At 38.9% G+C, this 27,592-nt stretch overlaps 1 protein-coding gene across 1 annotated transcript in view; it reads right to left on the reverse strand.

Moving 5' to 3' along the window:
- Positions 1 to 27,592, reverse strand: part of Baz1a (bromodomain adjacent to zinc finger domain 1A) — a 101,248-nt gene that overhangs the window by 30,969 nt on the left and 42,687 nt on the right. The window contains exons 7-16 of the mRNA XM_042677815.1: positions 26,116 to 26,250; positions 16,802 to 16,901; positions 15,531 to 15,697; positions 14,373 to 14,468; positions 11,627 to 11,765; positions 10,296 to 10,442; positions 5,075 to 5,170; positions 4,734 to 4,958; positions 687 to 852; positions 55 to 168 (exon numbers count right to left, since the gene is read on the reverse strand). Coding sequence (XP_042533749.1) covers positions 55 to 168; positions 687 to 852; positions 4,734 to 4,958; positions 5,075 to 5,170; positions 10,296 to 10,442; positions 11,627 to 11,765; positions 14,373 to 14,468; positions 15,531 to 15,697; positions 16,802 to 16,901; positions 26,116 to 26,250 — 1,385 coding nt within the window. The remainder of the gene's footprint in view (positions 1 to 54; positions 169 to 686; positions 853 to 4,733; positions 4,959 to 5,074; positions 5,171 to 10,295; positions 10,443 to 11,626; positions 11,766 to 14,372; positions 14,469 to 15,530; positions 15,698 to 16,801; positions 16,902 to 26,115; positions 26,251 to 27,592) is intronic.

Here is a 27,592-nt window from a genome sequence, read left to right on the forward strand (position 1 = left end):
ATTCTTTATATCAGGATAAATAAAGCCAACTTGGTTGTGTAATACAAACCATACCCTATAGAGACATCTGCAGTTGAATTTTTATGCTCATCTTCCTTCAATTTTTCTTGTTTCTCTTTCATTTTTTGTTCTTGTTCCTTAAGTTTTTCTTCCTTTCTTCTACGTATTCTGAAAGACAAAATTGAAGATCACAGAATGATACAAGACACTTTTATTGTCTTGCTCTAACCAAACATTATTATAAGAACTATGATGTGGGCTGGAAAGGTGGCTCAGTGGTAGAGTGCTTGCCTTGCATGCCTGAGGCCCTGGGTTCAATTCCTCAGCACCACATAAGCAAAAAGAAAAAAGCCGCAAGTGGCGCTGTGGCTCAAGTGGTAGAGCGCTAGCCTTGAGCTGAAAAGCTGAGGGACAGCACCCAGGCCCAGAGTTCAGGCCCACGACCAGACTGCCCCCCCCACCCCCCCCCCCAAAAAAAAGAACTATGATGTGAGTCCATTAACAATCTTTTTACTTTTTTGTTTTCTTGTGGTGTTGGACATCAAACTCATATGCTAGGCAACATACCCTCTTTGCAAAGCTGAATATCAGTATAAGCCAGTGATGTGTTATAACATTAAGCTAAATATGGCTTCAGATGCAAAGAAACAAACAGTTTTCAGTACATGACCAAGTTAATCTCTTACCTAGCAGCTGCTTCTTCTCTTTCTTTTCGATGTTGTTCTGCTTTTAACTCTCGAAACTCCTGCTTTGCCTGTCTTAATACATCAACATAATCTTCAATGAAATCCCTAGTAGAAACTAGAGTCAGAAGCTTTCCACAGAGAGCATGAAGTATCTTCATTTTTTCTCCTGTCAAAAATGGCAAACAATTTGTTATCAATGAGAAATAGGGAACTGAAAAAATTTTACTTGTGGCTCAATGCAAAAAAAAAACTAAAAAGAGGGGTTGGGAAGGTGGCTCAGCGGTAGAGTGCTTGCCTTGCACGCCTGAGGCCCTGGGTTCGATTCCTCAGCACCACATAAGCAAAAAGTAAAAAGCCAGAAGTGGTACTGTGGCTCAAATGGTAGAGCGCTAGCCTTGAGCTGAAGAGCTGAGGGACAGCGCCCAGGCCCAGAGTTCAGGCTCCACGTCTGGACTACCCCCCCCCCAAAAAAAAAAAAAAACTAAAAAGAACATTCAATGGCATTTTCTAAAAGGAAGTTTTCTTTTGAGTGAGGGTTTCACTATATAACCCAAGCTGGCCGAAGATTCATAGGCTGGCCTTGAACTTATGATCCTCCCTCTAATTACATCTAAGTTGTGGAATGATAAGTGCATGCTACAATGCTACAATGCCTGCCATGAAGGGCTGGGAAGGTGGCTCAGTGGTAGAGCGCTTGCCTTGCATGCATGAGACCCTGGGTTCGATTCCTCAGCCACCACATAAGCAAAAAAAGAAAAAAGCCATAAGTGGCGCTGCGGCTCAAATGGTAGAGTGCTAGCCTTGAGCTGAAGAGCTGAGGGATAGCTCCCAGGCCCAGAGTTCAGGCCCCATGACCGGACCCAAAAAAACAAACAACAACAAAAAAAACAATGCCTGCCATGAATTTATTTATTTTTGAAACAGTGCTTCACTATGTAGCCTAGACTGGCCTCAAACCTGTGATCACCATGCCTCAGGATCCTGAGTACTATGATTAGAAGTGTACACAAACACACTGGCTTTCAGAAAAAACTTTGAAACCAGTTTAGCAGCTATATGATATAGGACACATTTCAAATAATAATGTGTATTCTGTTTACTAGTTGAATAAATGAAGTTTGCCGATTACAAAGAATTAGTTTTCAAGTTTGAAGTTTTCCAATTACAAAGAATTAGTTTTCAAGTTTTAATTTTTTAGGCTCACTAATGAAGTGTGAGGCAGTACTAAGTTATAACCATATATGAATTTAAAAAAAAAATGAAAAGCTGGCTCACAGCTATAATCATCTACTAAGGAGGCTGAGATCTTGAGGATAGTGATTTAAAGCCAGAAAAGTCCACAAGAAGCTAGGTACTGGTGGCTCACACTTGTAATCTTAGCTACTCAGGGAGGCTGAGATCTAAGGATCACAGTTCAAAGCCATCCCAGGCAGGAAAATCCTTAATTCTCTTATCTCCAATAAACCACCAGAAAACTGGAAGTGGTGCTGTGGCTTAAGTGGTAGAGCACTATCTTTGAGCTGAAGAGCTGAGAGACAGAACCCAGGCCCAGAGTTCAAGCCCCATGATGGAGAAAAAAAAAAAGTCCACAAGAATCCATTTTCAAAATAACCAGTAAAAAGCTGTATTGGATGGATGATCCAAATGGCAAATGTTAAACTACGAACAAACAAGCTTAGCCAGAGTGCAAGGCCCAGTATAAGTATGCACATGTGCATACTCTCTCCTCTCTCTCTCATGCACACACACACCACAGAACAAGGAAAAATACTACTCTAAAGGGTCAGTATGAAAATGACATAACATTCACATAGCCTTCATAATATAGGATTAAAGTACTCTTCCTTTGTTGTTATATGTTCTTTAAAGTATATTAACTTAAACTCTATTTGTACACTAAAACGTCGTTTCTGTTTTGTGTTTTTGTTGGTGTTGAGGATCAAACTCAGGGCCACAGGTATATGGTAGACAAATGTTCTACCACTGTGCTTTCTCCAGCCCTAAAATTTCTTATTTTAAGGAGAAAGTAAGGCCAGGTACGGTAGTGCATGCCTGTAATTCCAGCTTTGGAGGCAGGTAGAGGTAGGACGACCATGAATTCAAGGCCAGTCTAAAATAATGAGACCCTGTCTAATGGGAGTAAAATAAAAATGAAACGTGTAATCATAGCTACTCTGAAGGCTGAGATCTGAGCATCATGGTACCAAGTCAGCCTGGGCAGAAAAGTCCCTGTGAGACTCTTATCTCCAATTAACCACTCAAAAACTGGAAGTGGCACTGTGGCTCAAGTGATAGAGCCCTAGTCTTGAGCTCAAAGAAGCTCAGGGACAGTGCGCAGGCCCTGAGTTAAGCCCCACAATCAACACTGGCTCCCCCTTAAAAAAAAAAAAAAAAAAAGTAAAACTTAAGCTAGGGGCATGGTTCAGGTGGTAAGAGTATCTGACTAGCAACCATGAAGCCCTGAGCTGAACCTAATACTAGGAAAAAAATAGACAAGTCCTACAAAACTTCCTCTTAAGCTTACACACTTTCTCATACTTCAAATACTTATTCAAGCAAGTGGCATAGTTTAAACTTCTGAGATACTAGTGGATAAAAATAGATCATTTTTTAACTAATCTTCACTTATTCTAAACTTTACACAGGGTCTTGAGTTTTTGCCTGGGGCCAGACTCATACTATGATCCTTCTATCTACAGCTGCCTGATCTTTCTTCCTGTGGTCTCCTAAGTAACTGGGATTATAGGTTTAAGGCACCACATTCATCCTGGACTGTAAAAATTTTAAATATTAGAAAATCCAGCCAGGTGCTGGTGGCTCACTCCTGTAATCTTAACTTCTCAGGAGGCTGAGATTTGAGAATCATAGTGCGAAGCCAGCCTGGGCAGGAAGTCTGTGAGTCCAATTAACCACCAGAAAACTGGAAGTAGAGGTGTGGCTCAAACTGGTAAGAGCACTAGCCTTGAGCAAAAGAGCTCAGGGACAGCACCCAGATCCTGAGTTCAAGCCCCAGGACCAACACAAAAAACAACAACAAAAAGAGAAAGTCTTATCATTGAAGGTCACATGAATAAGAATTTGGGTCACTGGGGCTGGGAAGGTGGCTCAGTGGTAGAGCACTTGCCTTGCATGCATGAGGCCCTGGGTTCCATTCCTCAGCACCACATAAGCAAAAAGAAAAAAGCTGGAAGTGGTGCTGTGGTGCTGTGGCTCAAGTGGTACAGCGCTAGCCTTGAGCTGAAGAGCTGAGGGACAGCGCCCAGGCCCAGAGATCAGGCCCCACGACTGGACCCCCCAAAAAAATTTGGGTCACATTTCTCCCATTCTCTGTGTGTGTGTGTGCACGCGCGCGAGAATAAGAATTTGAGTCACATTTCTCCCATTCTGTGTGTGTGTGTGTGTGTGTGTCTGTGTATGTGTGCACGCGCTCACTAGTCCTGGTTCTTGAACTCAGGATCTGGCTAAGCACTTTTGCTCCAGGTTAGCACTTGAGCTACTACTTGAGCCACAGCTCCACTTCTGGCTTTTTAGTGGTTAATTGAAGGTAAGAATCTCATGGATATTCCTACCAAGGTGACTTTGAACCACAATCCTCAAATTGCAGCTTCCTGAGTAGATAGGATTATAGGATAAGCCACTGATGCCCAGCTTCATCTAAAGTTTCTTATCCACCATTTAATTTTTGGTTAAGAGACTACAGGGCAGGAAGTGGGCAGGTTATAAAAATTCCAACTTATACATGGAAGGAAGTTACTCCTGTAATACTAGCTACTTAGGTAGAGTCAGTACTCAGGAGAGTCAAGGTTCAAGGTTACATCAGCCTGGGAACCAATATAAGGTCTTATGCACCTGTCATCCTAGTTATGTAAGAAACAAATAAGAGGATTATGGTCCAGTCTAGCCCAGCCAGGTATAAATATAAGACTCCAATTAAAAAACAACCAGAGCAAAAAGAGCTGAGGATGTGGCTCAAGTGGTAGAGTGCCTTATAAGTACAATACCCTAATTCTGCACCTTCCTACCCCTAATCCAATTTGCAGAGTTTACCTGGTGTCAAATCATACACTGAAGTGCTTGACAATTTCTTCACCAGACTAGGATTACTTAAACGGAGCTCCATACAAGCATCATCTGTGGCATCAAATCCTCCTCGTTTCTGGTATCTGTACTTTGCATTTGCTGATGTTACATCAGCACCTGAAGCTAAGATGTGCAGTCTGAGGATTTCAGAAAGAGTGCAGCTATCAAGATCCAAGCTTTTCAAACTGCAGCCTATAGTTGTCAAAAATGAAATAGTCATTTAGAATATAAACAATTAATACTTAGTAAGGCAAAATATACCTTTATAAATTAGAAATAAAAAGCCAAACAAAAAACCCCACACATACCCTGGTGTAACTGCGGCCATGCAGCTGCCAAAGATGCAACTGCAGACAGTGCAGATTTTGTGGGGTCTGCATCTTCATCCAAAGCCTCTGTTAAATCTTTAAGGAAATAAATACTTTATTCTAGTGCAAGTCAAAACTTGGGAGGAACGCCCTTTTAAAAATGATGTAAGAAAACAGCAAACAGCATAACATTCAGGAACCTCACAAGAACCAACACTAAGTAAAAGCATTATGCACATTCCACCTAGTCTCCACATGCAATTATAAATCCTAACACGTGCAGTCCACACTAACATTTTCCTTAATCAAATGGAGAAACAATTTCCAAATTACCAACAATACACTTACATAATCAATAAAAAAGAAAGAAAAATGATAAAATGTGTTTTAGAATTAAAAAGTCCCACAAGGGAAGAGAAAAAAGAAAGAGGGTGAATAATTTTGAGACACACTGCAACTATATGGGAAAGTAACATAATCAATGAAAGCTACAGATCAATCGGGGGTTGGAGGGTCAGAGAAAGAGAAAGGTTCTTTTAGGGCAAGTGGTGCTAGGAGGAGGTGGTTGGGCTAACTATTAGGGTAAGGATGAACATGGTCAAAATAGAGTTTGCATGTATGAAAATAGAACAATGAAATCTGTTTAAACTGTCTTAGGAAGAAAGTAGAAAAAAAGAGCAAGGAGAGTGATTTTAAAAACAAGAAAAAGTCTTGCTTAATAACTTTAGAAAAAGTCTACTTTGAATCTATGAAGATACCTCAAATCTCTCACAAATATTTTGAGATGAATCATAACAAAGTATAGGTCATAAGCATCACAAAAATCAGTCCAGAAAAAGAGCTGAAAGAACTTTTAAAGCCAGTACTCCTGTCAATTAATGAAATCTTTTACATTAAAGCTTCCTTCCAATCTAAGAAACAATGAAGTTTCTCTGTATTTTCTAGATGAACTTCTTTACTTCTGAAAACAACACTTAGCATACAAACAGGACTTAATAGCAAATCTATTAGCACAAATTATTCCTAATAGTAAAGACTTAAAAAAAGTCACAAGCCTCCAACAGGACATAGTGGCTCACGCCTGTAATCCTAACTACTTGGGAGGCAGAGCTTGGAAGGACAGTCTGAGGGCAGCTCAGGCAAAAAGTCAGCCAAATCCCCCATTTTAATAACAAAAGATGGCACAGTGTTCACACCTGATATCCCAGCCTTATAGGAAACATAAATAGAGGGAAGAAGTAGCCTGGACTAGAAAGAGTGAGACCCCTTTGAAAAATAAAAAAGCATAAAGGGCTGGGCATTGCTCAAGTGGTAGAGTGCCTGTTTAACAAGTACAAAACCTGAGTTTAAACAACCCTAGTATACTGTACCACTAAAATTTCTTTTAAAGTATCAGCTATGAAAAACTGTGTATTATTTATAGTCTAGTGCAGTTTCAGATAATGTGATTTCCTGGATTTAGCTCTGCCACTGCCTGGTTATGTATGCTTTAGACAAAACACTTTGGACTTCACTTTTTTTAAATGGCTAATCCAGATCAGCAGTTTGCAGTCGTCAAACAAAATATTTCTTAGAAGTCCAATATAAAAGATATAAAAGAAGCCCTTGTTAAAGTGGGGAAGGAAGGTAAAATACTGCCCATTCAGCTTTTCAACTCTCCTGTAGTGGCGCCAAGGAATTTTTGAACAACTAATAAAGTTTGCTGGATTAGTCTGAGAATCAGCTGTCTGCTGGTCCTGTGGGTCTTCAACCTTCTACCATGACTCCCTCACAAAGCTTACAAGCTGACATAACCTTAGAAAAGCAAAAGGCAGCTCAGCTCTGTGATCATGTCTGATTATGAACATTGACTGTTTCATGACATTTTAAATACAGACCACTCAGAAGATGTTAGCTGACTAAATTTAGTGCCTATGCTAAAGTCATGCATGCCTACAGGTCTACTCTATCCCAGTGACAGATAATATATTTCTTCCTTATCATGGAAATACCTAAAACTTTCTCAATTTCCATTTTAAATATAAAGCCAATAAACTTAAAATTATTGGGCACTCTAAAATGAGTTAAGTTTATGTAGTAAGCAAACTTAAAAAATATGTTGGCTCTTTTTCATAGCAGAAACCACTACGTTTAACCTATACTGTGTATAGGAAATTCTAATTTACTGAGATTAAGATTATAACGACCTAAAGAAATAAACTGCCAACAAAATGAGTTTGTTTTTAATTGTGTTAAATAAAGTAATATGCTAAAATTGTATTCTTTAACTCAATTATCTACCATATAAGCTCTAAATATCACTGCAGGATTTGCTTACTCTCTTGTGTAACTCCATAAACATAGCTGTACTTTATCTAGTATATTATGTGAAACAGCTACATTATTATCATCTTAATGCAGAATTAGTTCCATACAATTTCAATACTGAACAATGATATCCCAGGAAATATGCAAAACTATTCTTTTTTATAAAAGAGGATGCTCTTGACTCCATACTTCACAGTGCTTTTAAACTTACAGTGCTTAACTAAAGGCAAGAATTGATATAATTAGTACAAGATATTTTAAACTGCTAGTCAAAATTTCTAAGATTTGGTATAAAAACAGGGAGACCAAAGACCAAATTAGAACTTTATATTTTTATTATATTTTATTTTTTAGAATTCTTTAAAAAGTTAAATTAATTGGAATACTAAGGAGACAAATATTTAAATTATTCTCATATTTTCAGGTAATAGAATAGACCAGATTCCCTGAATGGGTCCACTTCCTTATTAGCCACATTTAGTTTCTTTACATATAAAAGCATTTTTTTACACACAAAAAGATCTCCACTATAAAGGACTAAATGAATGAGGACTAACTGAAACAACCTGCAGTGTCTTACATTATTGCTATGATGTGCAACCTTGATAAATAACCTCATTACGCCTAAGTTCTCATTACTAATATGAAATTCACTATCTTCTCCCATTTCTGAGATACTGCAGGAAATCCTAAGACCAGCTAAATAAGTAAAAACAATTCTGCCCTAACTGACTGCTTAGGGAAACAGCCCTCACTGACACTAAAACAACCATATAAAATGTGGTCAGTGAGAGATGAGTAAAAAAAAACCAAACTACCTTTTTTTAAAATTTGCCAATACTTTATAGACAGTCCTGTAAAAGAGTAGAGCTCTACAAATTCCAGATCAAGCAAATCATGAATAGAATTAATATAGCAAGGCAAACACCAATGCTTTTATGTATTTTTTAATACTAACAGATTTTCAAGTACAAATCCCTCTCATCCATTTTTCTTCCCCCAATCCAGACTTTTAAAACTATAAAATTTGTTTAAAATCATGAATTAAATATATTCTGTCTGTGTTAAGGTCGGAACATGATCAACAATCCTATCACTAAAAGAGTATTTTCATTTAACTGAGATGACAATGGGCCACATTGTTAAGATGCCTTTGTAAAGAACCTACAGTGAGTGGTGAGCACTGAATCTGGAGAATCTATTTTACTTGAATTCCAAGTATGAAATCAAAAGATGCCCAACATCAAATACATACTTACTGATATCCTGTTGCTTCAGGGGCCAGGTACAAAAATGGGCTCAGGTTGTCTGAGGCCAACAAATTGAAATGAATGCACAAATGCCCCATCATCTTGAATCAGCATTCTGAGACATCTCCCAGAAAGAAATACCATTTGTTTTTTTATTGCTACCTCTTGCATGTCAGAGTGTGTATGTATATGTTACTACTGGGATTTGAACTTAGGGATTGGTGTTTGGTAGGCAGGCATTCTACAATGAGCACTTATTTTTTTTTGTGCTGGTCCTGGGGCTTGAACTCCGGACCTGGGTGCTGTCCTTGAGCTTTTTTGTTCAAGGCCAGAACTCTACCACTTGAGCAATAGCTCTACTTCTGGCTTTTTTGGGGTTAATTGGAGATAGTCTCACAGACTTTCCTGCACAGTCTGGCTTTGAACCATGATCCTTAGATCTCAGCTTCCTGAGTAGCTAGGATTATAGGCATTAGCCACTGTCACCTGGCTCCAGCACATGTTTTATTGTGAATTTTTATGCAACACATCAAAGTATTCTTTAATCTAGATGCTGGTCCTAAATTGTTTATGTGGCAAAATCCACAGAATATTATTCATTCAGGAAGCCAAATCAATCTTTAAATAAATGTTTAACATTTCCTTTAAGGTAAATCCAAAACAAAACAGTAAGTATAAATAAAAAAGAGCTGGGAAGTTGGCTCAGTGGTAGAGTGCTTGCCTTGCATGCCTGAGGCCCTGGGTTCGATTCCTCAGAACCACATAAGCAAAAAGAAAAAAGGCGGAAGTGGTGCTGTGGCTCAAGTGGTAGAGTGCTAGCCTTGAGCTGAAGAGCTGAGGGACAGCGCCCAGGCCCAGAGTTCAGGCCCCACAACCGGACCCCCCCCCCCAAAAAAGGGGGGGTTCTCTATGAAATTATTTTTGTTAATATACCATATACTGACTATGGACATTTAAGAACATAGACTTTAAGAGTAAAATTTCCAGTTCAAATTTATTTAAAAGAAATACTTTTCAGTCAAATGGCTCAGATGTGTAATCCTAGCTACTATGGAGGCTAAGATGTAACAATTGTGGTAATTTTTCAAAAAGATATTCCAAAATTGGAGGCTTCACGCCAGTAATCCTAGCTACTCAGGAGGCTGAGATCTGAGAACTGCAGTTCAAAGCCAGCCCGGGCAAGAAAGTCCATGAGACTCTTTTCTTATAATCACCAAAAAGCCAGAAGTGGGACAGTGAGTGTGGTTCAAGTGGTAGAGCATAGCCTTGAGCAAAAAAGCTCAGGGACCCTGTGAATGGCAAAAAGAAAAAAAAAAGAATTAACAGTATTTAAAGTTTTTCCTTAGGTGGGGTTAAAAAAAAATTGAGGATGATTCAGCAGAATCTCTTGGGATTATAGATATTAGCTACTGACACATATAATGCTCCTAAGCCACAGGAAAAATCTAAAGGAATGAAAACAAGATAGTTTAGGTGAAAATGTCTTTAAGGTTGCCAGAGAAGGGATACATTAAAAATCAAATGGTAAGGTTAGTAGTATAAGATAGATAAAGCAGAAGATAACAAATTGTATTTTCAAACTGTATGTCCTTGCTAATTTTAAAAGTTGTCAAAAATGACTACAAACTACTATCAGCTAATCAGTAGTAATGTTGAACTCTGACCTTTGGTGTCAGCATCAGGTATTTGCTCTTTGGCAACTTCCTCTTCTTCTTCAGCCATGGCCTGGAAGATTGCAGTCAGGAAGAAAAAAAGCAATTCACATAGTGGGCCTTCACTGTCATTTCCTACAAGAGCTTCCTCTAATACTTCTGTGAATAAAATGTTTAAAATGAATTTAAAGTTCTGTTCAGGACTAAAAAAATAACTCCATATACTCCATTGGAATCATAAATGTAACAATAACAGCCTGTGCAGCTATCTTAAATATGTATTTTTAAAAGCAGACCCAAATATTACCCAAGCGAAAATTAAAATTAGTGATTATAATACAATAAAATTACAAGTCAGACATTGCATTGAAGCAAAAATAGTCTCAATAGACCAAATTATTATTTTATCTATACTTAATGTTGAGGCACAAATCTAGTAACATTTAAAAAGTATAATTTTAGTAACAATACAAATATCTATTACTGTCATCTCACTGTTCTTGAGAGCTATGTGTGACAGTGTGTACAAAACAGCACAGGAGAGGTAATTATTAGCTTTAGGTTTTAACTTTAATATTAGGTCCAAGTGTTAAATAACTGTTCTCTTATTTAGTTCAGCTTACCTAAACTGGCATTGTTTAGATGTTTTTGAATTATAAACAGTAATTCATAGTTCATTTAGCTAATAAGACACTAAAGAAATTGAATGCTCTTACTAAGTAATAGAAATTTAATTATGTGTTTGATAGGCTATATGAGAATCTTAATAAAATTATTTTGCTATCATCTAAATCTCAAAATTTGGTCCAAACTCTATTATAAATTATTATGCAATGCATGTAAATGCACAGGCAAAATAGAACTACAAACTAAAAGTCAGCAATAATCTGTAAACATGCACATTCAACTTCCCCACTCATAAAGTGGGTCTATTCTTCCATCCCCTTGAGTTATAGGGGCCTCTAACTACTGACCATTGCAATGTGGCAGTTCAAAGCCTAGCCTTTCAAAGATCTGGCAGTTTCTGTTTCCAGCTTCTTGAAGGCCTCAGCTATCATGTAAAACGGCAGATGAGTTTGTGAGGCCATATAAAAAGGAATGAGGTACCAACATTAGTCATCAGTCATGTGCACAAAAAAGCCACCTGAAACAACCAGCTAGTCAAGCTTCAGATGACTCCAGTCCTAGCCACTATCTGACTACAACCACATGCAAACTCCAAGAGGGAAGTGGATAGTTAAGTCCCGTAACCCTATAGAGCTTTAAGATATAACTTGTTTTGTTAATAACAGCCACTAATTTTAGGGTGAGCTAACACAGCACTAAATAACTATAGTACTTGCCTAGAGTTACTCCCTCAGGAAATTCATCTTGGAGATCAAAAAGTTCCCCAAAAGCATTAAGAAACTCCAAAACCATCAGAGCATCACCAAAGATTTCAGGAGGTAGTCTAGTTTTTACTGGAGTTGGTTCTGGAAGTTCCTGAAAAATTAAACAATTGATATAACTATTTAAAACAATTATAGGAAATAAGATATTTTTAACTGGGCACTGGTGTCTCATGCCTATAATTCTAGCTACTCAGGAGGCTGAGATTTGAGGATCATGGTTCAAAGCCAGACTGGGCAGGAAAATCTGTGAGATTCTTATCTACAATACTATTCAGAAAAAGCTGGAAGTAGCACCGTTGTTCAAGTGGTAGAACACTAGCCTTGAGCACAGAGTCTCAGGGACAGTGCCCAGGTCCTGAGTTCAATCCCAGGGACAGTGCCCAGGCCCTGAGTTCAAGCCCAAGACCACCCCCTGCATAAAATTCTTTGTTTACTTTGTGTGTGTGTGCATATGTGCTTGAACTCAGGGCCTGGGCATTGTCCCTTAGCATTTTTGCTTGAAGCTGGCACCCTACCATTTGAACCACAGTTCTACTTTGGGCTCTTTGGTTGCTAACTGGAGATAAAGAGTCTCAAACAATCCTCCCTGAGTTTGCTTTAACATAATCCTGAGATCTCAGCCTTTAGAATAGCTAGGAGTACAGGTGTGATCCATTTGCATTCAGTGTCAATGTCACCCCTACCATCATTGTCCCCATTTTCTCCTTCCCATTCTATTAATTTTGTTAAATTTTAGCAGCACTGAGATGTGAAAGGACCTTGTCCTTTTTACTTATTTGGGTTTTTTTTTTTGGGGGGGGGCGTACTTTTTTTTTTTGGTTGGTCATGAGGCTTGAACTCTGGGCCTGGGTGCTGTCCCGGAGCAATTTGGCTCAAGGCCAGTGTTCTACCACTTGAGCTATAACACCACTTCTGGTTTTTTGGTGGTTAATTGGAGATAAGATCCTCAGATATCAGGCTCCCGAGTAGCTAGGATTACAGGCGTGGAATACCGGTCCCGGAATACCGGTCCCGGACTTCACTACTTGTTTTTGTAAATAAACGTTTATTGGAAAAGAGCCACAAAGATTCATTTAGGTATGGTCAAGGCATACAATAGCAAAACTGAGACATACTTTCAAGGCAGATGCCCTACTTGAGCCATGCCCCAGCCTAGAGGTACCTTCTTCACATAATATTCCATGAACTCAAATGACCCTCAACCATGTATGTTAATCACAATCACCTTTGCAACTAATTCCATTTTTTTCTTTCTGAAATGAAGAACTTAACTTCAGACTGATTTCTGGTTACATTTCATTTGGTTAAAGGAATTTTGTTGTTGTTGTTATTGTTCTGGTACTGAAGCTTGAGTGTTCTGGTACTCGCCTCACACTCTTACTTTGTTTTCTTGTTCTAGGCTGGTAATTTATATCTCGCCTCACACTCTTACTTTGTTTTCTTGTTCTAGGCTGGTAACTTATCACTTGAGCCATGCCTCCAGTCTGGAGGTATGGTCTGCTGATTAAATGGGGATAGAGTCTTGTAGATTTTTCCCCTAGGATGGCTTCAAGCCTCTATCCTTCATGTCTCAGTTCAGAGTACCTAAGTATAAGCCTGAGCCATCAGCACCAGGCTAACAGGCCCAAGCTGGTCTGAAACTCACTATCTTATTCAATTTATTGTGGATATTGTAGGTGCCATCATACACAGTTTAAGTCAAATTACTGTATAGTTATCTTCATTGCAAATTTCTCCAAGATATAGAACATTATCTACCATCTACTGATTTAGAAATGGTTTTTTATAAGCTAAGGTGAATGAGTTTGGTTTAGATGCTTTCAGAAATAGAATCTTCTGCCCAGTGCTAGTAGCACATGCCTGTAATCCTAGCTACTCAGGGAGCTGAGATCTGAAGACTGCAGTTCAAAGCCAGCCTAGACAAGAAAATCCAAGAGACTCTTATCTCCAATTAACTACCAGAAAACCAGAAGTGGCGCTGTGGCTCAAGTGATAGAGCGCCTTGAGCTGAAGAGCACATGGACAACGCCCAGGCCCAGAATTCAAGCCCCACAACTGACAAAAAAAAGAGAATCTCTCTAATCCTTAACAAACATAAATGCATGTCAGTTTCAAGCAATTTTTGTGCTTGTCAAGATTCACAAAAACTGGACTGGGAAGGTGGCTCAGTGGTAGAGCGCTTGCCTTGCATGCATGAGGCCCTGGGTTAGATTCCTCAGCACCACATAAGCAAAAAGAAAAAAGCTGGAAGTGGTGCTGTGGCTCAAGTGGTAGAATGCTAGTCTTGAGCTGAAGAGCTGAGGGACAGCGCCCAGGCCCAGAGTTCAGGCCCCACGAACGGACCCAAAAAAAAAAAAAAAAAAAAGATTCACAAAAACTAAACATTATTTCTGCAAAATAACGTTTATCGTCAAATTTTGCTATGAAATATTAACAATACTACCCTTGGAATTCTAAGAACAAACATCTGCATAACTATTTGCTCTTAATATGAATAGACTGTTGTTAAATAAATATTTCAGTTAGGTGTAGTCACACACTCAGGAAGCTGAGATGGTGGAAATTTGAGGCTAGCCTGGGCTGCCCAGCAAGACTCTGTCTCAGAAACAAACAAAAAACAAACAAACAGAGCCATTTCATCAGCAAAGCCACATAGGACACATATTGACATACATGTCAAACATTATATATGCTGTACCTTAAGGTCATCACATTCCATATCTTCTCTGGGTTTACTCCATTGTTTTAAGTATTCCATATACTTTCGCTTTTCTTCACGTAACTTCTCTCTTTCCTAATAAAAATTTGTAAAAGAAATTTATCAGGCAGCATTAACATTATCTGAGAATCTGTTACAAATACTTGGGCTCCTCCTCCAAAAACTAGACACACACACACACACACACACACACACACACACACACACACACACACACTCCAAAAACTAGACACACACACACACACACACACACACACACACACACACACACACACACACACACACACACACACAGTATTTTAATAAGCTCTTTTTAAAATTTTAATGCATTGATGAAAAAAAAACCAAACTATCGAAATAATAGTATAAAAGCTGGGCACCAGTGACCTTCGCCTGAAATCCTAGCAACGCAGGAGGCTGAAATCTGAGGACTAATGAGGACTTTAGGCATGAGCCACCATATCCAGCTGTTAAGTACTGGTGGCTCAAGCCTACAATCTTCGGAAGTCAGGAGATCTGAAGACTGAGATTCAAGCCAGCCTGGGAAGGAAAAGTCCTTGAGACTCTTATCTCCAATGAACCACTAGAAAACCTGAGTGGAGCTGTGGCTCAAAGTGGTAAAAGCACTAACCTTGAGCAAAAGAGCTCAGGTAGAAGCCAGGCCCTGAGTTCAAGCCTCATGACCAAAAAACAAAAACAAAAACAAAAAAAAGATAAAGTCTCACTATGTAGGCCCAGGCTCACTTGTGATCCACTTCCCTCCACATCCCATTAAGAGAGATTCTATCTTTAAAACAACAATTCTGGGATTTATAAGTGTGCACCAACATATTCAGATAAAAAATTATGTATCATCTTGCATAAATTTGTAATTCTAAATAATGAAAACAATCACTCATTTCACTTCTAACTTGAACTTTAAAAGATGTTTTATGTCAGGTGTAAGAGCACACAGAATTATGCTAACACCAGCTATTAAACTTTCTCAAGTAAAACCGAGTATTATTATTATTATTTTATTATTATCATTATTAAATGCACTCACAAATGTGAATGAAAGTAGTAAAAACACTGGAAAGTTAACTATGAGCATAAATATATAAAGTAATACTACCATATGCACAGAGGATTGAATACCTTTTCTCTTTCTATTTTAAGCCTCTCTTTTTCTTCTTTTTTCTTTAGTCTCTCTTCTTCAATTATTTTCTTCAATTCTTCCCTCTTTTTCTCTTTATCTTCCTTTTCTTTTTTCTTTGCTTCTATGGCATCTGCTCTTTCTCTTTTTAATTTTGCCTTTTCAAAAGCTGTGGAGAAAGTCAAACTTAAAAACTATATACAGATAACGAAACAAAATACTTGGCTCTTTTTTTTCTTAATATAACAAAAGCTGCCCTGAAATTTAAAAGACTCAGAAAATTCTTGAAGGGAGCCAGCAGGAGATTGATTAAAATGTAAAAGCAAGTCGGCTGGGTTTAAGAAAATAATACTAGGATAAATACTGTCTTTGAAAGCTCACATACTCACACTGAGGTCTGAAGACAATGCAGGATGGGCTGGGGTATGGCTCAACTGGTAAAACCTAGCAAGTGTGTTCAAAACCCCAATATCAGAAAAGAAAAGAAGATAAAAGAAAAAAGCAAGCAAGCAAGCAAGCAAGCAAGCAGAGTTGTAGCCCCGATCCAAACTTATTTAGAATGTATATTTCAACAAAATCCATATTTGTAACATAGTTTAAAAGTCTGTGTGAATCCAACACAATGGTCAGAACAGTTGGAAACCTTGAAACTGTTTATTTCTTAATCTAGCATTAAAGCAGATTAACAAGCTACATACCTCCCCAAAAATATTGTGATACTGATTTCAGAGCTTTGTGCTGTCTAGGTAGGCAAGCACTCTGCCATTTGAGCCAAGTCCTGAAATACTGTTTGAAGAGAAGAGGTCTCAAATTATTTTAAAAAATGAAACTAGGGCTGGGAAGGTGGCTCAGTGGTAGAGTGCCTGCCTTGCATGCATGAGGCCCTGGGTTTGACTCCTCAGCACCACATAAGCAGAAAAAGCCAGCTCAAGTGGTAGAGTGCTAGCCTTGAGCTGAAGAGCTCAGGGACAGGGACCAGGGCCAAAACTGACTTAAAGAAAAAAATGAAGCCAGGAGCCAGTGGCTCATTCCTAGCTACTCAGAAGGCTGAGATCTGAGGATTACAGTTTAAAGCCAGACAGAGCACATGCACAAATGCATACGTGGGCATGTACTTACACACACACACACAGAGAAGAAAAATAATGGGGGGGGGGGGCGCATTTATACCCAAACCAGACAATGTATGATTTGAGAAATACCACCCACTGGGAACAGGAAAACAACCTCTCTTGTCCCTAAATAGTTATTGAAAATTAATATTAAAACTCACCTAGTGCCTTCATTTCTTCTTGTTTCAAAAGTTTGTCTCTTTCCTTAGTAGTTTTGTTCCTATATCCTGCAATAGTCTGTTTATTATCAATGTTGTCTTCCTAAAAAACAAAACAAGAAGCTAAAGTTGTAAACCACACAGTATATAATCAATGGCTTGTTTTTTGCTTTTTTTTTTCTTTTTGGTCAGTTGTGTGGATTGAACTCAAGAGCCTGTGAGCTGTCTCTGAGCTTTTTTGCTAAAAGCTAGTGTTCTACCACTTTGAGCAACAGCTCCACTTGCAGTTTTCTGATGTCTTTTGGCTTTTCCTGCCCAGGCTAGCTTTGCATCATGATCCTTAGATCTCAGCCTCCTAAGTAGCTGGGATTACAGGTGAGCCACCAGAGCCCCAGCTGGCTTGATTCTTATAGTGAGAATAAAAACCAAAAAATTAAAAACCCATATCAAGACTGGTAATAACATTTGTCTAACATGTGCAATGAACTGGTTTGATCCCCAGCACTGAAAAAAAAAAAGTCTACACTTTGTTCATACTAAAATGAATTTTAGAGCTAGTAGTAATGGTGCCTGCCTATAATCCGGTTACATGGGAGACAGAGGCAGGAGGATTGAAACTTTATCAAAGAATCAAAATAGAAATCAAAGGGCTGGGGTCTGGCCCAACTAGGAGAGTTCTTGCCTAGTATGCACCAGGTCCTGCATTCAATTCTTACCACCATGAACTAGAATAGAATGGAATGGAATACAATGAGCTTCATTTTGAAATATAAACTTTTAATAATTCTAATATACAGGAGCTGAGAGAATTCTATAGTTCTGCACACTGATTATCACAAGAAAGATAATATTCAGAGAAATCTTTAAAAACACATTACTTGATAAGCTAGTAAATATCAAATATGAAAGAGGCAAAGAAAAGACATATCAGAAATATTTGTGTGGCCAATGTTAAATAATATTAAGCATTTATTTTTGCTTTATTTCTTGTAAGAATGTCTCTAGCCTGTTTAATGAGTTTATTATCTCATAATATAAAAATGTAACAAAATATAGTTTATCTGAATATTTGAAAATGTAGCATTTGCCAGGCATAGTACTAAATCATGGTAAAACAAGACAGACTCCCCTTCATAGTTAAACAGAGAAGTCACATATTAAATAAGTAAAAGATGAGAAGGCTCATCACAGGTACAACTCAACATTCTTTGTGAACATCTCCCAAATCTCAGAATTCAACTAAACTCTAAAATAGAAAGGCTAAGTGATCAAAAGGGATAGCTGTTAAAAAGTGGTAATTATTCTAACCTTAGTTATCTCAGTAATAGTATCAGTATTACTCTGCATCATTGAAGCAGAGCAAAAAATGCAAGCGGCATTTTTTAATTTTTATTTATTCTATTTTGTTTATTTTTTTTGTCGGTCATGGGGCTTGAACTCTGGGCTTGGGCGCTGTCCCTCAGTTCTTCAGCTCAAGGCAAGCGGTCTACAACTTGAGCCACAGCGCCACTTCCAGTTTTCTAGTGGTTTATTGGAGATAAGAGTCTCACAGACTCTCCTGCCCTGGCTGGCTTTGAACCGAGTTCCTCAGATCTCAGCCTCCTAAGTAGCTAGGATTACAGGCATGAGCCACCGGTGCCCGGCTGCATTTTTTAAATTCAAAACAAATCTTAACTTATTAGCTTATCTGTTACTTTTGAGAAAAGTAAGTCAACTTCCCTGAGATCTTAACTCTTCATCTATTAAATGTAACCCTCCTTATTTTGAAGAGCTATTATGACACTCTTAAAAATACATATGGGAAGGTGGCTCAGTGGTAGAGCACTTGCCTTGCATGCCTGAGGCCCTGGGTTCAATTCCTCAGCACCACATAAGCAAAAAGAAAAAAGCCGGAAGTGGCTCTGTGGCTCAAGTGGTAGAGTGCTAGTCTTGAGCTGAAGAGCTGAGGGACAGCGCCCAGCCCAGAGTTCAGGCCCCACGACTGGACCAAAAAAAAAAAAAAAATGTATATATTCTTCTACATATGCAACACCAAGTATACAGTAGGAATTAAAGGCAGTATATTATACTGAAAAGGCTTTGTAAGAAAGAAATAGGTTTCATCTGTGGGTAGAGAAGAAAGTATAGTTACAAGTGACAAGGGCATGGGTGAAGGAAAGAATGCACAGAATACTCCAACTAAGGTTTTCATAGGCAAGAAAAAAAATCTGTTTATCCCTCCTATAGTCCCAAGAAACTCTAGAAACACATAAAACCTGGAAATAACTCAAGATTCCTCAAAAGTTCCAAATTATGCTGAATATAACACTCATCCCAAAACTAGATAGGTACTAATCAAAGAGAGAACTATAGACCCATTTCTTTGATGAACATCAGTGCAAAACTTCACAATAAAATTTTGGCCAACCAAATTCAAAAACCAAAAAAATCATACACTATGATCAAATGGGATTCATTCCAGGGATGCAAAACTGATTCAATATATTTAAGTCAATTAATGTAACACATCAACAGAAGCAAGGACAAAAACCACATGATCATCAATAGATGTAGTAAAAGTACTTGAGGGCTGGGAAAGTGGCTCAGTGGTAGAGTGCTTGCCTTGTACGCAGGAGGCCCTGGGTTCGATTCCTCAGCACCACATAAGCAGAAAAAGCCAGAAGTGACACTGTGATTCAAGTGGTAGAGCCTAGCCTTGAGCTGAAGAGCTGAGGGACAGTGCCCAGACCCAGAGTTCATGCCCCATGACCCACAAAAAAAAAAAGAAAAGAAAAGAAAAAGCACTTGACTTGGAGAAGCTAGGAATCCATGGAATATTCTTCAATATAATAAAGACTGTTGCAGGCTGGGAATGTGGCTTAGTGATAGAGTGCTTGTCTAACATGCATAAAGCACTGGGTTCAATTCCTCAGAACCACATAAACAGAAAAAGCCAGAAGTGGAGCTGTAGTTCAAATGGTAGAGTGTTAGCCTTGATCAAAAGAAGCTCAAGGACAGTGTTCAGGCCAAGTTCAAGCCCCAAGACTGGCAAAAAATAAAAATAAAAAAAATAAAATAAAGGTTATATATGACAAGCCTACAGCCAGCATTATACTTAATTGTGAAAAGTTAAAACCATTTTCTCTAAAATCAGGAACAAGACACTCTGTCCACTTTCTCTACTCCTCTTCAACATAATATTGGAATTTCTAGCTACAGTAATAAGGCATGAGACAAACATAAAGGGTATCCAAATAGGGAAAAAAGTAAAACATGATCCTGTATTGAAAGAACCCCACAAATTCCTCTCCCAAGCTACTTCAGCTGATCTGAAACTTTGGCAAAGTAGCAGGGTATAAAATCAGTAGCTTTTCTGTATGGAAACAATGAGAAGATTGAGAATGAAATGAGGAAGGCAACTCAAACAAAACAAAACAAAAACAAAAAACAAACCCTAGGAAGGAATTAACCAAAGATGTGAAGGACCTCTATGATGAAAACTTCAAAAATCTGAAAAAAAAAATTAAAGCAGATTTAAAGAAATGGAAATTTTTTCCATACTTTGAAAAGATTAACATTGCAAAAATGAAAATACTCCCCAAAGCTATCTACAAATTTAATGCAGTACCCATCAAAATCCTAACAACATTCTTCAATGATAGAGAAGAAGCAATCCAAAAATTCCTATGGAACAATAAAATACGCCAAATAACAAAAATATTCCTTAGCAGGAAAAACAGTGTTAGAGGAATATCAATACCAAACTTCAAACTTCTATCTAAAGTTTTGGGTTTTTTGGTCTAAGACCAGGATTCATCTTTTTAATTTTTTTCTAGTGTTTGGGGCTTGAATTCAGGGCCTGAGCACTGTCCTGAGCTCCTTTTGCTTAAGGCTAATAATGCTCTACCACTTGAGCCAACAGTGCTACTTCTGCCAAACTTCAAACATTATTATAAAGCCATAGTAATAAAAAACAGCTTGGTACTCATTTAAGAATAGGCCTGAACTTAAGAAACAAAGAACTCCCACTCATCTGGTTGAACCACTACTAAATATCCCCATGCTGCTGATCACATGTATGGTGTATATGTGTACACCGTTATATGTTACAGATTGTGATAGACAATTTGCTCCAGGAAAGTTAGAATGAACTTGTGACTTTAAATGAGCATCATTATTCCACAATACTGTGAAATTTGGGAAATTATGTAATCACTTAATCACAATCAAAAAAAAAAAAAAAAGAACCTGGGGAAGGGAGGGAGGGAGGGGATGGTAGGGGGAAAACAATGGAGGGGGTAACAATGTTCAATAGGAAGTGTACTCATTACCTCACTCATGTAACTGTAACCCTCTGTATAGTATCTTTACAATAAAAAATTAAAAAAAAAAAAGAATAGGCCTGAGGACCAATTGAATAGACCCAGAAATGAACCCACAGACTTATAACCACCTAATATTTGATAAGGGAGACAAAAACACAGGATGGAAGAAGAAAACATCTTCAATGAATGGTGCTAGCAAAATTGGCTATAAACATGCAGAAAACTGAAGTTAGATCCTTATATATCACCGTGCACCAGAATCAATTACAAATGGATCAAAGACCTCAATGTAAGACCAGATACCATGAAAATATTAGAGTAAGGGATATGGGAAACACTAGGGCTCCTTGGCACAGATTGAAACTTCCTAAGTAAAGATCCAGAATCACAACAAATTGAAAAAGACTGGATAAATGGGATTGCACTAAGAATTTCTGAATGGCAAAGGATATAGCTAGCAAGATAAACAGAAAACCCACAGAATAGGAAACCATTTTTACTAGTTATGCATCAGACAAAGGCCTCATATCTAAAATATACTTTAAAAAATTAATCCCCCTCTAAACCTTCAAAGAAACAAAAACCCAATTCATAAAGACTTAAAGAGAGATTTCTTTCTCAGAAGAAGTAAAAATGACCAATAGTTACAAGAAGAAACATTCCAACGTCTGGCCATAGAAGAAATGCAAATCTGGGACTGGAAAGGTGGCTCAGTGGTACAATGCTTGCCTTGCCTGCATGAGGCCCTTAGTTCAATTCTCAGCACCACATAAACAGAAAAAGCCAGAAGTGGCGCTGTGGCCCAGAGTTCAAGCCCCATGACCAACAAAAAACACAACAAAAAAAACTCTCAACAACAAAGAAATGCAAATCAAAACAACACTGAGATTCAACCTCACTCCAATTAGAATGGCCATTATCAAGAAAACTAACTGTAACAGATGTTGGTGGAGATGTGGCCAAAAGGGAAGACTACTTCCCTTTTGTTGGTGGGATGTAAACTGTTCAAACACTCTGGAAAGCTGTATGGAGGCTCCTCAAAAGACTATACATATAGATCTTCCCTATGACCTAGCAATTGCACTCCTGGTCATTTATCAAATAGACCACAAACAAGGCTATACTAAAGTCACCAGCACAACTATGTTCACTGCAGCATTGTTTACCCCTGAGATATGGATGGAATCTACCCAGACGCCCCTCAGTGGATGAAGATCAAGAAAATGTGGTAAATAAACAAAACAGAATTCTATGCTTACATACATCAGAAAGAATGATACTGCTCCATTCATAAGGAAATGGAAAGACTTGGAAGTAAGCAAAGTAAGCCAGACCTACAGAAACATAGGTTGCATGATTTCCCTCATTTATAGTAATTAGAATGTGCCTAAAAAACTATAAGTAGGAGCTGGGCGCTGGTGGCTCACGCCTGTAATCCTAGCTATTCAGGAGGCTGAGATCTGAGGATCGAGGTTCAAAGCCAGCCGGGGCAGGAGAGACCAGGGCAGGAGAGACCGTGAGACTCCTATCTCCAATAAACCACCAGAAAACCGGAAGTGGTGCTGTAGCTCAAGTGGTAGCGCGCTCGCCTTGAGCTGAAGAGCTGAGGGACAGCGCCCAGGCCCAGAGTTCAAGCCCCACGGCCGACCAAAAAAAAAAAAAAAAAAAAACGATAAGTAGGGGCTGGGAAGATGGCAAGATGGCTCAGTGGTAGAGCGCTTGCCTTGCATGCCTGAGGCCCTGGGTTCAATTCCTCAGCACCACATAAGCAAAAAGAAAAAAGCCAGAAGTGGCGCTGTGGCTCAAGTGGTAGAGCGCTAGCCTTGAGCTGAAGAGCTGAGGGACAGTGCCCAGGCCCAGAGTTCAGGCCCCACATCCGGACCCAAAAACAAAAACAAACAAACAAAAAAACTATAAGTAAACACAATGAATGGAAAAAGACAAAAAATTATCCTTAGTCATGATAAATTAAACAGGATTCTAAACATTCACAGTGAAACCAAAGGAAGATATACCTTAAGAGAGGATCATGAAGGCTCAATAGCTATGTGCATGTGACCATATGAAATGATGCTTATCGAAATGAACTCCAAGAAATGGAAACAAGGGGCTGGGAAGGTGGCTCAGTGGTAGAGCACTTGCCTTGCATGCATGAGGCCCTGGGTTCGATTCCTCAGCACCACATAAGCAAAAAGAAAAAAGCAGGAAGTGGTGGTGTGGCTCAAGTGGTAGAGCGCTAGCCTTGAGCTGAAGAGCTGAGGGACAGCGCACAAGCCCAGAGTTCAGGCCCTACAATCTGACCCCCCCCCCCCCCAAAAAATGGAAACAAGAGGCTTTTTGTTATTTTGCTTCCCCCTCCCCCCAACTTTTGTCGTTGTTTTTGATTTCCGTAACTTTGGGAGCATAGAAATGGTGGGATAGGGCTGGGAAAGTGGCTCAGTGGTAGAGCGCTTGCCTTGCATGCATGAGGCCCTGGGTTCGATTCCTCAGCACCACATAAACAAAAAAAAAGAAAAAAGCTGGAAGTGGCACTGTGGCTCAAGTGGTAAGAGTGCTAGCCTTGAGCTGAAGAGCTGAGGGACAGTGCCCAGGCCCAGACAGAGTTCAGGCCCCTCAACCGTACCCCAAAAAAAAAAAAAAAGAAATGGTGGGAGACAAAGGATGACCAAATGCAGCAGTGATACTAGCCACAATGTTGAAAACAAACTATACAACTTGCATGGGAGAGGGGATTAGAAGGGAAAAACCGGGGAAAAAATGAGGGAAGAGGTGACACTGTTTCAAAAAGAAATATACTTGTTAACCTGACTTATGTAACTTTGACCCCTCTGTATATCATCTTTACACTAAAAATAAATAAATAAGTAAATAAATTGTGCTGAATATGCTTGAAGTTATTCTTAGGAGAAGTGGAAGGTGGCAGACAAATCATGATAGCCATCAGCCATGAGAACAAAACCAAATGCAATCAACTCAAAGTAAGAGAAAAAATAAATTCAGAGCCTAGCACTGGTGGCTCATACCTGTAATCCTAGCTTCTGAGGATCTGAGGATTGTTGTTCAACGCCAGCAAGGACAAGGAAAGTCCGTGACTTTTTTCTTTGGGTGGGGGGGAGGGGTGTAGAGGGGGAAGGGTCAGTCATGGGGCTTGAACTCGGCCTGGGTGCTATCCCTGAACTCTTCAGCTCAAGGCTAGCACTCTACCCTTGAGCCAGTGCCACTCCAATTTTCTGGTGGTTAATTGGAGATAGTCTCACATACATTCCTGCCCGGGCTGGCTTTAAACTGTGATCCTCAGGTCTTAGTCTGAGGATCTCCTGAGTAGGTAGTATTACAGGTCAGCTCTCTGTGGCTCAAGTGGTTGAGCACTCACCTTGAGCTGAAGAGCTCAGGGCCAGAGTTCAAGCCCCATAACTCACAAAAAATAAATAAATAAAAAAGAAATCAGAAGGGAATAAAGGATTAGAATAATCAAAAATATATTTCAGGCAACTGCATCAGTTTGCCCAATTCTAGAAATTTTCAGTCTTTGATTCCTGACTTGGGTAATGGTAATATCTTGAAGAAGAAAAATTCACTACTGCTAAAGGTGAGAAGATAAATGTGAAAGTGAGCTCAGGATAAACATATTAATCACTCATACTGCCTCCTTTCCTTCCTGTTCTAAAACTCCTTAGGGAAGATTCAGTTTACACTTTAGGGTCTCTCATTAAATACACTGAATTAGTACTTGATATTTGCTTGGTTTTAGGCCACCATTTTCAGTTTGTACATAAAGCAAATAATATAAAGCAATCTGGTTATTATTATGGAAAAGCTATTAGAACTACTTTATGATACAGAGAAATTAGAACCTCAAGAATCAATACAGAATTTCTGCCTCATTTTCATTATATCCCTCCACTACTAACAGACTAGCCATGCTATATATACTATTTCACGAGCCAAACACCTTTTCTAGCTTTTTGCCTCATCACTAGAAATCTTTTTTGTTTTTGAATGTTCATGGCTGGAGCCTGAAGTTAGAGACCTCTCACTTTTTTTTTCCCTGTACCACACTTCAATTTCACACTTCTTTTTGTTCTGGTTGTGGGACGTGAACTCTGGGCCTGGGTGCTCTATCACATGAGCCACAGCACCACTTCTGGTTTTCTGGTGGTTTATTAGAGATAAAGAGTCTCATGGACTTTCCTGCCCAGGCTGCTTTAAACCACAATCCTCAGATCTCAGTCTCCTGAGTAGCTAGGATTACAGGTGTGAGCCACCAGCGCCCAGCTTCAACTTCTTTTTGCTGGTTAATTGGAGATAAAAGTCCTGTGGATTTGTCTGCCCAGAATGGCTTCAAACTATAATCCTCAGCTATCAGTCTCCTAAGTAACTAGGAACATAGGCCTGATTTCAACATTAGGAATCTTACATTTTGTCTAGCTTTAACATTACTGCCTTCTTAAAGATCTCCATCATTTCCTCCAGTCAGAATTTATTGCTCTTAACACCTCAATCCATAGTTTAATCACTGTATTTCCTCTTTTTATGAATTTCAGTAACTGCTCATATGCTTGTTTCACCTTGGTATAAAATCTCTGTGGTATGAGATCCATGTCTAATTTACTCTTGAAATTTCAGATAGCACCATGGAGCACTAGTGTGAAGTAATGTGTTTCTTCCTACAGACCATATGGGTCACAGGAACCAAACAAGTCTTGCTTCTGAATACTGTTTTATTAACAACTAAAAGGTAGTTCTAACCAGGTGCTAGTGGGCTCATGACTAACTCTATCTACTCAGGAGGCTGAGATCTGAGGGTTGAGGTTTGAAGCCAGGCAGGAAAGTCTATAATATTCTCTAGTTAAACACCAAAAAGACAGAAGTAGAGTTGTGGCTCAAGTAGTAGTAGATCATTAGCCTTGAGCAAAAAAAAGCTCAGTGGAAAATGCCTAGGCCCTGAGTTCAAACCCAAGGACTGGCACAGACACACACAAAAAAGGTAGTTCTGACCTCTTCCCTGCTTACCTGATTAACAGATATTCGTTTGGGAGGTCTCCCCCTCCGTCTGTTAGCAGGACTGAAGATAAATGTAGGTGGATCATCAGGGAAGAAATAAGAAAAATCTTGTTCTGCTATTTTATATGTTGAAAGAGATGATGCCTTAATAAGGGGAAAAAACAGATACAACAATACATCAGTAAACCACATACAGATATGCTCTATACATCATATGAACCATTAATTAAAGACCAGGCCAAAAATGTTAGAATTTCATGTGCTATTGTATAGTGAAATATAGTTTACTATATAACTGGTCCCCTTCTTGCTTCCCTCCCTGTCTTCCTTCCTTTCTATTCTTAAAACATTTTAGGGTTACTATTTTTGTCTGTAATCGTTAGCCAATTAAATTCTCATAAGATACCTATAAGATAGATATTATTTGCCCCATGTCACATATGATAAAACCAAGGCACAAAGAGCTAGGCAGCATGCCAAAGACTATAGTCAACAGGTCCATAGCCTGGTTTCAAAACCAGCCCATTGACTCCAGAGACTGTATTTTTTATCCACTATACAATAACCTCAAATTGCAGCTAGACAGTATTTGCCTATTTAACAGCAAAGACAAACTGCGATTTTCCTACCTTTTTTTTTCCCAGTCATGGAGCTTGTACTCTGGGCCTGGGCACTGTCCCTCAGCTCTTCAGCTCAAGGCTAGCCCTCTACCATTTGAGCCACAGTGCCACTTACAGCCTTTTCTACTTATTTGGTCCTAAGAAATCAAACCTGGGGCCTCATGCATGCAAAGACAAGCACTTTACCACTGAGCCACCTTCCCAGCCCAGATTTTCCTACTTTTGAGAAAATAGTATGAAAGGTTCAAATAGTTGTATCTACCAAGCAAAGTCAAGGTCCTAAGTACAAATCTAATCTGTCTAAGCTTTTTGAGTTCTGTGATTATAGGCATGCACCATTACATTGGGCCTTCAACCCTAGACTTGCTCCATTTCTAGCTTTTTAGTAATAAATTGGAGAAAAAAGTCCCACAAACTTTCTGCCCTGGACTAACTTCAAACCATGATCATCATGATCTTCAAATCTCAGCCTCTTGTGTAGCTAGTATTACCAGCATGAACCACTTGCTTAAAAAAAAAATTCTTTTTTTTTTTTTTTGTCTGTCATGGGGCTTGAACTCTGGGCCTGGGCGCTGTCCCTCAGCTCTTCAGCTCAAGGCGAGTGCTCTACCACTTGAACTACAGCGCCACTTCCGGTTTTCTGGTGGTTTATTGGAGATAGGAGTCTCACGGTCTCTCCTGCCCGGGCTGGCTTTGAACCGCGATCCTCAGATCTCAGCCTCCTGAGTAGCTAGGATTACAGGCGTGAGCCACCAGCGCCCGGCAAAAAAAAAAAAAAATTCTTAACAGCCAAAATTTAATCAATTCTGGTAATCATAATCAATAATCCATTAAAATTTTACATAAAAAACTCAACTGGGATGATC

The sequence above is a fragment of the Dipodomys spectabilis genome, unplaced genomic scaffold, assembly GCF_019054845.1.
Source record: "Dipodomys spectabilis isolate Male_0828 unplaced genomic scaffold, ASM1905484v1 ptg000042l, whole genome shotgun sequence".
NCBI lineage: Eukaryota > Metazoa > Chordata > Mammalia > Rodentia > Heteromyidae > Dipodomys > Dipodomys spectabilis.